The sequence below is a fragment of the Glossina fuscipes genome, unplaced genomic scaffold, assembly GCF_014805625.2.
Source record: "Glossina fuscipes isolate IAEA_lab_2018 unplaced genomic scaffold, Yale_Gfus_2 1, whole genome shotgun sequence".
Lineage (NCBI taxonomy): Eukaryota > Metazoa > Arthropoda > Insecta > Diptera > Glossinidae > Glossina > Glossina fuscipes.
The window spans coordinates 12,518,290-12,530,406 of NW_023998415.1; the positions used below are offsets into that span (position 1 = coordinate 12,518,290).

The 12,117-nt window shown below is 32.5% G+C and overlaps 1 protein-coding gene across 7 annotated transcripts in view; it reads right to left on the reverse strand.

Annotated features, from left to right (window-relative positions):
- Window positions 1-12,117, reverse strand: part of LOC119645037 (ral guanine nucleotide dissociation stimulator-like 1) — a 38,605-nt gene that overhangs the window by 20,945 nt on the left and 5,543 nt on the right. The window contains exon 2 of one of the 7 annotated variants that reach the window (XM_038044833.1): window positions 9,232-9,352. In XM_038044833.1, the coding sequence (XP_037900761.1) occupies window positions 9,232-9,258 (27 nt within the window). In that variant the 5' untranslated portion in view covers window positions 9,259-9,352. The other 6 variants (XM_038044832.1, XM_038044831.1, XM_038044830.1 and 3 more) reach the window with 6 other exon arrangements.

Sequence of the window (12,117 nt, forward strand, 5' to 3'; positions counted from 1 at the left end):
CATTGTCGTTGCGGTTGTTGCTGTCATAACAATAATTATATTATATTATTATTTATAACTAATGCACAGAGAAATTCGTAACATTACCATTTGAGGAACTTTTTCGTACACTTTCGCTGATAGGGATTTTTTACAATTTTCGTTTCAAATTTACCGCAGATAGATGATGATATCTTATATAAAAAATTTATTGATTTTGTTCATTTTGTTTTATTCGAGTTTTCTAAAGTATTCTACACGAGTATCTGGGCATATATAACATAACAATTATTTCCCTGTTATAATAAATAGTATGCTAGTATGAATGAGCGATTGAAGTCGTCTGGCCTTGTATTTGACCGTAAAAACTTCAGTGGTAGTTTAAAGTGATAACATATTTGTGGGAGCGTAGACGGGCATTTAAGGGTTCATTGCACTTAACACAATCACTCGGAGTTTTATTCACCACGTATTTAATCGCCGCCTTAATATTATTTGACTTGGGGTAAAATTCAAAATTAAAAACTGTCTTAATTCCAATCAGTTTTCGACTCGTTTTCTCGTTTACCTTTTGCAGAATTTTCCAACAAGAATTTTCACAAATTGAATACACTCCTTTTAGCATAAGTTTTTGTTATTTTGCTTTGCAAACGATTAGCCACGTTTTTCACTTTAACGTATTTTAAGAAAACATTTTGTAAATCTTTACTTCTCGTTTTTCCTTATATGTATATATACTTATATACATATATACATATATATATATATATATACTTATATACATAAACATAAAAATGAAAAAGTAACCGCTAGAATTCTAACAACAGTTAACACAACGCGCTCACCGCCGCCAGCATACTAATAGTCTCGGCACACAATTTACTCCCCAAAAACTTAAACAAAAGCTACACAATTTAATTTGGAAAAAGAAGAACAAAAAACAAACAAAAACAAAATTAACTTTGACTTTCATTTGTTTGAGAAGAACAGCACTGCTCTTATTTTCTCGTGCTCCGTACTCGTGTTCCAACTAAAAAACGCTTTTCTGCTTTGCTTACAAAATAATATTATTATCTATTATAGTGCCCTGTAAACGATTTAGGGTTGCTTAAGTTTCATTGCTTACTAAAGCAAAAAAAAAAAAAAAAAAACGTTTCCGGATGTGCATACGGTCTTTCCCATCAAAAATATATTTATATATAATAGATTTTATTCCGTTTGTTGCATAATTCTCTTCAATGACTAAAAGGACAACCTCTTTAGAGGTAAACCTTATGAAACTGTTCATAAATTCTTCCTTTTTTTTTTTTTTTTTTGCTTGTTTTTTAAATTAAATTTATAAACAATTGTTTAGCTAAGCGATTTCTGTACGTATGCTGTTTATATATGAAGAAAAAAAATTTGATGCGATGAGTGTTCACAGTTCGCCTCAAAGTAAACATTACTTTTTCGCTTCTTTCTTTAAATGTGCTATACACTTTGTTTACAATTGCGAGAAAGAAATAGCGAGAGGGATAGAGTATTATTTATTTTTTTTTTGTCTGTAAAGAGAATAAAATATAAAATGAGTGAATGAAAAACATTACCAAAAATGTCAACGATCCACTATGATGAATTGCCTAACATCCCTATAAAAACAACAAAATCGCAAATACAAATATGGTAACGAGTACGTTATAAAATAATTTGTAAAAAGTTGTAAATTTCTTGATCTATTGTCACCAATTGTAAAATGCGTTTACAATTTGAGAGCATAGCGTTATACCATATATTCATTAGAATATATATTAACTCAGTCTGTTATAAAATATTTTACTGTTTTTATGTTGATCGCCTCTTTAATACGCACTCTTTTAAAATTTATTTCGAAATACGCTTTCTTACACACTACTTGGATTTGATTGTTTAATATCCTATAATGTAGATTATATTCCAAGAGCCTCTGATTATCCAATAAGAATTGTGAAGTGAAATGCCGTTGAGATCTGTCGTGTTCACATCTGAAATATGATTTCTTATAAGAGAGAACGCATTAGCATTAGCTAAACGATTTCCATTCAGCAGCACTATAGTCTATACATATAGCATAAGAATATTGCGGAAGATAAAAACGTAGCAAAAGAAATGTATTTTTCGCTTTCCTTTTCAGTTCATTTTCATTAAGGTATACGATAACATTCGCCGACATTCGATGACTGCGCTTTTTTTCAATTTATGTTCGCACAACAACTGCGAAATACATCTCTCTCAATTGTGCAATTTCGTACATAAACAATATATAGCTAGGATTTTTGCTTTTAGCCAATTCGCTTGAGAGTTCATTATGTACAATAAGAAGAAAATTATGAACAGAAGACTAAAAGACCTAAATAAAATATTGTTACATAATGTTATAATAATAATGTAAATAATCGGGTAATGTTAAGCGATATCTTAATATTAGGTGATAGGAGGTATGTCACGATTCCCACGACGCCCAAAAGACTGGAATTAGAACAGCTAAAGACTGCCGAGGACTTAGAGGACTTTTTAATAATTCTTCTCGAAGATCCAATTGCTTATTATTGAAGTGGTGGTAAAGAGTTAGCTTCGAATAGTAGATTTACAGATAAAAATATTTTACTCAATTCCTAATGAGAAATAATATGTTTTAACATATATTTATTATGCGAGTTTTGTCGACTAATTTTTTGCCATTCTTAGCAAAACTAAATAAAAAATGTGAGTTAAGCAAAAGCTTAACATAATAAACTCTTAAGAACTCTTTTTCTTTTTTGCGCTCTGCATAAAATTTGAATGAAAACTTCCTCATAACATGATGTAGCCTGTCTTATTCGGTTTCACTTTCGCAAAGCATATGATTTCTTTAATTGTAAAACAAAAATAAGCAAAAGTAGCGTAAAGAAAAAAATGCTGTACTTAATAAAAAAAATTTTAATTCACTAAACAAGTTACCAATACCTATGACATATTTATTGTTTTTTCTTTCATCTTTCATCAAGTTTTCTTTCATATTTTCCATAAATTCTCGTTTTCCTTTTCTACTCTTTCTTTTAGAACACGTTCTTGACGTAATTGCAAGATTGTTTTTATCCGCAAAAAATTAACTTGCCATCCTTTAAAAGTTCTGCATAAGTATATTGCCATTCTACACAGAAATGAGTTTGCGAGATATGTATGAGCAATTCGCCGTTGCTCGTATCAGCTAATACAACAATCTCTGTGCAGAGTTGTAATTTGCGATTTTATTCAATTGAAAAATATTATATATACATATAAGACAAAACAAAAACATTATATATATAAGATAGGACATTTCGCTAGCAATATTTGCGCAGCAAAATTATTAAGCACTAGATCAAGGCATCCGATAAGAACAAATGATATGAAAGACTGTAAGAGAGAGTAAACGAACTGAAATGAGAATATTTACTGAAATTTGCACGACTAATATGCGTAAGACTACACACTAGCAACACCTATGTGCGTACTCAATAGATCTGTGCGTGAGCGTATTCGCGCTAAAGCAGAAATACTTGTGTGCGATTGTGGCTATGTTTGCTTAAGCAATTATATGTAAGCGAACATGCAAAATTTTTCACCTTTTGATTTTTCTATGCTTGGCTGTTTTTATTTTTGCTATGTTCAGATGAACATTTAAATAAATTTGGCTTTTTTTCTGATAATTCCCATTATTTTTCTGTACATTTCTATATTTGTATATTTATTGCCAAAAAATGTGTATTATAATTATTCTTACTGATTTCTACTATACATATTTTTCTTGTTACTGGTACTAAAAACAAAATATTATTAAATTTCTACATTTTCATTAACATTCAATTTTGTTAAAATATCATTTAAACAAAAATAACTTAACCATGATCCAATGCAAAGTCGAACTCAGCGCTACTACTAAGATCATGCTTCAACCGCATACCTATACCATCTGCACGATCGCAGTGATATATGTTCTTGTGATTGAAACTGCTACGTACGGTTCATATGCATTATTATCTTATATAATTCAAATGTTTTCGTTCAACGTGCAGCTTTCATCGCCTATATGTCCACATTTAAAAATTCTCATGAAAAAATGCCACCTACAAGGTCATTTCATCTCGATACAATTTTATCGAGTTAGAAATGTGCAAATCAAACTTTTTGTTCTATAACAGAGCAAAGGTATTTATAACTTTCTTGCCTTAGGGATTTAATCACCCAGGCCATCCTAAAACAAAAGGAACTTTCCAGGACTTTCCCTCGTTTGTGATGGACGTCGACTGCAAAAAGGATCGCCTTAGTCATTTAGATGGTTTGTTTAAGGCGTTGCTTTTTAAGAGTGTTAAATTTTTATCCGACAATTTGGTAGCGGACGATGCGATCAGGAAAGGACAAAAAATAAGAAAAATTAACGTTGCTATATTAATATATTGGTAATACTTCTTCTTTTATAACTTTTTTTATCATAATTATACTAATATATTGTTCCTTATATGGTTAGTTATATTCTTTCTTATGTATTTTATTGTACTAGGTATTATGCAAGTTTTTTTTTATATTAGTTGTGCTTTATGAATACTCTAATATTAATGTAATATTGCATAGCATGTAGTATAGCAGTAACATAGTAATGGTACATAAGCCTGAAATATTTTCAGGGAAGCAGTCATTTAAAACAATTGCTAACGCGCCTAGTGCAATACCTCAGGGGTAGTGTGGAAAATTGAACATAATTGCCCGCTAAATTGGAAAAATACATGCAGCAAAGACTAGGAAAAGTAATATTCATTCTTTGTTAGTAAATAGATAGATATGATAGAAATTAGAGAGAATAATTATAATAAAATTTTTTTGCAATAAATACATATACATATGTAAAAAACATAGTAATTATCCAGAAAAAAGCCAAATTTATTTATACAAAAGTGTTCACATAAAAATACCCCAAAAAAATGCGGTCAAGCACAGAAAAATCAAAAATTGAAAATTCCGTTACTTATGCTTATACATATAGTCGCTTAGGCAAGCGTACGCACAATCGCGCACAAGTATTTCTGCCTTAGAGAGAATACACTCACGCACAGATCTATTCAAAAATTATGGTATAGAATACACATGTTCATAGTGTAGGCTTACGCATTATTTGTCGCACAAATTTCAGTAAATATTATCATTTCAGTTCTTTACTCTTTCTCTTACGATCTTGAATATCGTTTGTTTTTATCGGATATCTTGGGCTAAACTTAATAATTTTGCTACGCAAATGATAATGAAATGTCCTATCTTATGTATATAATGTTTATGCTAGAAAGCAGACCAACGCATCCGATACGAACGCTGCACAACATAGGATACAAACACATTCATACGACGCGAATGCGTGGGAGTGTTAGTACTATATAAATAATACTTGTGGGTCAAAAAATGTTATTAAACTTCTTAATGAATTGAATTCAATAGACATTTATTTTATAAATTACATATCATGCCAGTTGCAGTTTATGCCAGTTTCATATAAACCACAAACTTGGCGCATTCGGAATACAGTTGAGAGCAAAAAGTGAACGTTTATTAAAAGCCGGCAAGTTCTATGCTGCACGGAGTCGCGCATACGTTGTCCTTTTTTTTTTATTAAATTTAATTGAATAAATTAATGAATTGTTGCCAAATGCGGTAAAATCATATATTGAAGGTTCTATTCTATATAGAAAGCTGAATAAGAATGTCGCTAAAAATTCTCTCAAAATAAAAGCTACCGCGAAAGAGTACTAAATAATAAAAGCGCTCCAAAAATTGCTTAAAATAAAATGTGCTACATATCTCAAAGTTTTTAGCGTTTTTTGATGACGGTAGCAACCCTATCGATTAGCAGCCATGAATTTACTCTTTCATTCCCACTATTTGTATGGTTAAAAAATCGCAGAGCAACAAATGCAATGCAATTTTGAGTCAATCATGATCAGCTTGTCAAAGAGAGTGGTCAGCGCGATTGTTTGGGTGAATTCGTAAATAGCGTTTTGTGCTTATTCATTTTTCTTTTGTTCCTTTCGTATATCTCCTTGCGTTGCTTTGCTGTTCATCAAACTAGCGAGAACTACACAACAAGATCGCTTAAGAAGTATTTTAAAATAAATAACTATAAGCAATAAGACGTTACAATTGTTTATTCAAAATAAAAGCTCTTAAAGTCTCACGGACTTTTTGTATTTCCCTTATCAATAACAATAGTACTGCTGTTAATTCGTAGTGATTTAATCGATTACTTCTTCATTCATTGCTCGTATGAATAAAAATTCTGTTAATGGTTTTTTGATATGACGTAGCACCGTAGTGAATGTTTGTGAAACAAAAATATGTAGCATTTTTTTTTAAGTAGTGAATGGCTTATAGAAGTACAACAAAAGTTAGGGTAACATATGTAATTTGTTTTGGTTTTGTCGCTAATATTAAAGATTTCTACATTTTATGTTTGCTAAATGCTTCAATACATTTCACAAAAATTTTCTATGTTTTCTATTTAAAAAGGTGCTAATGTTTAACCACAATTATGAAAGGTTACAAACAGTTCAATTCAAATTTTGCATTTTCTCATTTGAGGTGGAGGACGCTGAAAGTTATCTTAAAAGAAAAAAAAGGGGGCGGGGGGATTTTTCTCCTGAATACCCTGAACGGAAACCTTGCAACGCTATGCAGTTTTTAAGAGATTCTACATCGCCGAAACAGTCCATACAACGATATGTGTTATAAGTCTCTTCACTTTTGTTTGAGTGAAATAAATTGGGGAGTTAGAACGTTGGCGGAATTGGTTAAAGATCCAGGACTGCCTACCAACAAGTTTTCGCCAAGCAGCGCAGGCGGTTGGAAAGGTTGAATTTTTCAAGTTAAAATTAACGCATATAATGATAAGAATAAATGGAAGAGAATGACGATCACTGTGAAAAATTTTTTGGATTAATGCTCAACCATCATTGATTGAGTCCGCCACGGCAGCATCATTTAAAAAAGTAGATTTTAAATTTTTCTAACAGAATAATGAGGAAAATGCGGAACACATGGTATATCAATTACAATATATACACGCATATATGCATATAATGAAAGAAACTTTTGCTAGCATATCAATCAGTGAATTGCGTGTTGTTGATCTGCAGATTCGCAGAAGAAGAAAAGGACTATCGTTGTAACTTTCTTCAACATTATTTATTTCGAATAAACGAAGCAAGCAAGCGTGACGTTTGTTTGTCTATAAAAAACCAGCGTTATATAAACAACAACAATATCATAGGCAAAATTATTTGATCATCATCTGATCGAACATTTGTGGCAAGAAAAAAATAATATTATGTGTATATTAATTAAGTGCCACTCTATCCTTATTAAACAAACAAAAAAAAAAGGAAAAGTATACATACATTAAAATTTTTATTGCTTCATACAATTGAATTTCATACCGTAAAAAAAAAAAAAAATTTGAAACAAAGCGTATTAACGTGATTTTCAATAAATTGCAAATAATGGATAGTTGCCAAGAGGGCGCCCGAAAATAGTGTGATGAATTTTTATAGTTGCTGATCCTTCACGGCTTATTAATAACGACGCCAGAGGTGTAATAACAGTCAGTTATTATTTTTCACAAATTCAAACGTTTTTGTTTTCTTCCTGTTTGCACGTAAAACAATATCGTTTAGATTCCGTTTTGCCTTTCTTTTTAAAGGGTCTTTTTCTTGCAAATGCAACTCTGAGCATTCAATTCCAAAGCAAATTTGTTCGAAACGATAGCTCTCTTGCTCTCATTTAAACGGATATATTTCACAGCTGTTATGCATACATAATCCCAAAAATAAGCGAAAGTCAATGACAAGAAGTGGATGACGATATCATAGAAAAAGCATAGTCATCTGCAAAGCGAAGACGATAATTACGTTTTTCATACCTTATTACCGTCCAATATATGCTCATTCCAATTATTTTTCGCTCTCTTGCGCTCTTTCATGGCGTTTGTTTACATTAATTGTATTAATATACTTTCTACTAATTTAGTGCGGGAATTGCTTCATCTTATAATACGCAATGTTTTCGTGTTCACATACTATAGATAATTTATAAATATTTTTAAGTATTTCGGGCCGGATTATTGAATTCGGTGTAACTGAATACTGTCTGTTAGTCTTTGATCAATATGTAAGCGAATACACTTTACACAATTCCTTATAAGGACGCTAATCCCAAGCAAAGAGCACTCATTTGGCCCGAGCGTAACATGCATAGATATTTTAGCAATTAATTTTACTTCATATTTATTCAGACAAGGCGAACTCTTTGCAACTCATAGAAAACTTTAATGGGATCATCAGGTAAAAAAAGAGTCCACCGTGTCATCTGCATATGTTACGATTAAAACGATCGTAAAATCTGACGACTTGTAAAGTGAGTCCTAATAGAAGAAAAATGTCAGTAAAATTTTGATGAACGAAAACTTCAACTTCGTAGATGTGACTAGAAAGTCTATTGGTATTCCATATAACGAATCGCAAATTTTTTTCACATATTTTACAGATCACGATACTGATGATAGCGTTCGCCATTGTGTATACGTACGTCTTCAATATTTAGAAAAAAATTGTGATTTTTTAATATCTCGAAATATTGATGGTTAGTAAGATTAAGACTAAGTGTTGATGCAAGCGGCAAAGGGGGGAGAAATGTAATAAAGTTATCTCTGCCTTATGGTGAAATTTATATTGTGTCTTCTGATCACATTTGCTAGATGTAGATCTAGACTCACATTTTAGATAGGCCTGCTAATGTTCAAATTAACATCTACTATGTATGGATAGTTTTATTTATGGCGATTTCTTTGCTTATTTCGAGCATGTTTGTAAACAGTCCATGGTCTTTTTCGTATTGAAGTGTTATTTTTGTTTTGGTGTTAACATATACAATAATCGCTCTCATGGGTTGTACGTTAAAGATTTTGGTCTATTGTGGACGGGCAGAAGCAGATTATGCCCATTTAAAAATTTTGAGTCTAAACTCATTAGCTATAATGATAGATAATAGCCCGACCAACGATCTTTGCGAAATCGATTCAGGACCTTGCGTTAATTAAGAATGTGTTCACTTTAGGTGGTTTCTTGGGCCTATTTCGGGGTGATATAAAGCAACAGATTTTGATGGTAGATAAAAAACTAGTAAACCGATCTCCATATTACGATGGCTAGATGTAAATATGAAAACATGAGTACTTACCAAACTATCGGCGGCATTTTGTGTCATTATTGCTTTAGAAGTGGGAAGTTTAATGAGAACAAATCCGGATACTGTACACTGAAGTCAGTTGATTGCGCAAGCCAAAGCGTTAGCATTGTTGCTGTTTAGTTGATTTAAATTTAACAATAATACCGGCAATAAAAATGCAGATTCAATGCAAACACTATTAATATTGTTAAAGAAAGACAATTTATTGTAATAATTTAATATTTAATTTTACTTTACTTTTGAATTTTTATTGCTATTGTTACTACATTTTGTTGGGTTTCTTTTTTTTTTTTTTTTACCTCATTTTGTATTCACATTAACATTATAGTAAAGAAAATTTTTCTTATTATTATGAAAAAAGAGAAAAAAGAAAAAAATAAAGTACGCACATACATAATAACATTGGCATGCGATGGTATGTTTGGTATTTAGAGGCTGTTCACAGTTTAATGCTTTGTTTTTACTTTTTTGATTAAAATTCATAACAAATATTAAACCACAAAATAGCAATATCAACAACCACAACTTCAACCGCCAACATGAAAGCATATACAATACCTACATAGTTACTTTGTTGTTTGTGTAGCACTGAAATGGTAAAAATTTGCAAGAGAGCAACAACAATGGCAACGGTAATATGAATTGCAACAACGGTAAAAATGACAATATTTAGCAATCGTCGAAATATCAAACAAATGCGAAAGCTTTGAATAATTTATGTTGAGGACTTTGAATACACTACATTTTGTGTGTGTGTGTGTGTATGTGTGTGTGAGTGCGTGCGAGTAAACATTGACGAACTTTCTAAGCGAGAAGTTAATGCTGCTTAATGTTTTTTTTTTCTTTTTTAGGGCGGACGTAGTGGCAGCGTACTGCCAAGCAGTGGCCATGTACTGAGATCAAAGCCTTCCCCTCCTCACATTCGCATTTCCACGAGATGAACCGTAATGGATACTTGGTTTCTCACTATACAACCCCACCTCCGCTATCCTCACCTGAGGTTAGAGTTTGGAATGTCGCGTTCGTGTAGATTTACACCGAAGCATGTCTTGGAAAAAATCGACGCATTTCTTCCATCTTTCGACGTCCATTAACATGAACGCTAGCAGGTTACCTAGCGTAGTTTTTAACTCCAGAGATCTGAGAAGCTTGCTTTTTAAACATGTTCAAGCGAAACCGACGAAAACAATGTGCTGCGCATCGTCGTTTACTGCTTAGCACAGGCTGCGCTCGTTATCTGCTCTTAATTTGAAACGGTGCAAAAAGTTCGAAAAATTTCCATGATCAGTGAAAAAGAAGAAATTAACTTCTCCCTGTTTCCTCCCCACCTAATGTTCTACGTTTGGTATGAGGGCGTAGATATATATTCTTTTCGAGTCGGTGTCCCATCGTTACTACCATTTTCTACCGGATAGGACTCTTAATTCTGCAGACTGTAGATGTAATTACCTTCGCCAGTAGTTTTTTCCTTTTTGCTGCTATGAATACATAAATGCTGCTTCAATAGTAGTTCGCAAGCCACGACCGCTGCCGCTGCCGCTGCCGTTGAAAGTGTGCGGTAGCCCCAAATCGATCTCAACGTGGATAGCCTTGGACCGCTTTCAACTTTCGCAGAACTTTGCAATACTTTCTCTATAATAACGCCTCGTTTTCTCTCCTAACCTTTTCGTTCTTGATGTTACACCTTCAAGATATTCCCACAGTTTTGGTGGAACTTTTTTTTTAATCGCGAGCCCTCTACCTCATCCACTTGATCTTCTTCGAGATATTTACATTTGTGCAATACTTTTTTTTTAAATACGTTCTTTAATGCTTATATTTCGGGCCCTCTATTGCTTATTATGTAAGCAGAAAATAAAAAACTGTACGTTCAGTTTCATCTTAATATATATCTTCTTCTTCTGTGAAGCAGCCAATCAACAACAAATGCCTTAATATGGCAGAATATATATTAAAACTGGAACGATATAAAGAAGATTAGCATGACTCCTAATGTATGTCATCATTAACTAATTCAAAAAGTTTGCATAATGATATATGGATGGCGTTGCCATCCATGAACTTCATCGGTCCTTTTCTAGACAAGTTTTATAATTTTCCTCTCTTCTCAAACCTTTATAAAGTCCTATATAGTCAAACATTTTTCGTACAATGAAAAAGTTAGTTAAAAATCTACATTTAAAATCCGTCTTCTGAAAATCACTGCGAAGATATGATAAACTGGCTGAAAATCGTTGAAAGAAATGTGTTAAATTTCAGAAAGAATATATTCAAGAATTAATGGATTATGACTGATTAATCCGTTTAATCCCGATGCCGATGTTTCATGTACAGCTAGCTATTCGTACCGCATTATTATTATTAATTAAGATGAAAGCAAGCAATTTGAATGGTGGATAAAAATATTTTTACTCCATCTCGTGCAATTCCAACAGGTTTACTACTTTAGAACAAGTAAGAGTAGGATAGTCAGGCAAGGCCTAACATTATACTCTCAACCATATTTCACCTAATGCAGTCATTCGTCCATTTTCGTGGTAGCGTACGGAATTATATGTAAAGACTGAGCATACGTTCAAATTTGAATATTCATCATCTCAGCATAAGAGGGACATTCATTTTTTCAAAACGTTTGCAACGCCCGGAACGCAACGCTTCATAGTCCCCAAAAAGAATATATATTCTTGATCAGGATAAAATTCTGAATCGATTTAAGCATGGCCATCTGTCCGTCGGTCCGCCGGTCTGATGTCTGTTCGAAACATTTTTCTGGTTCAAATTTAGCAAAAACATTGGAATATCTTTCAGGGACACGAGTGCAGTGCCACGTGAACTGAAAACACCTCTGTTTTTTAAAACTCATAAACACTACAGTAG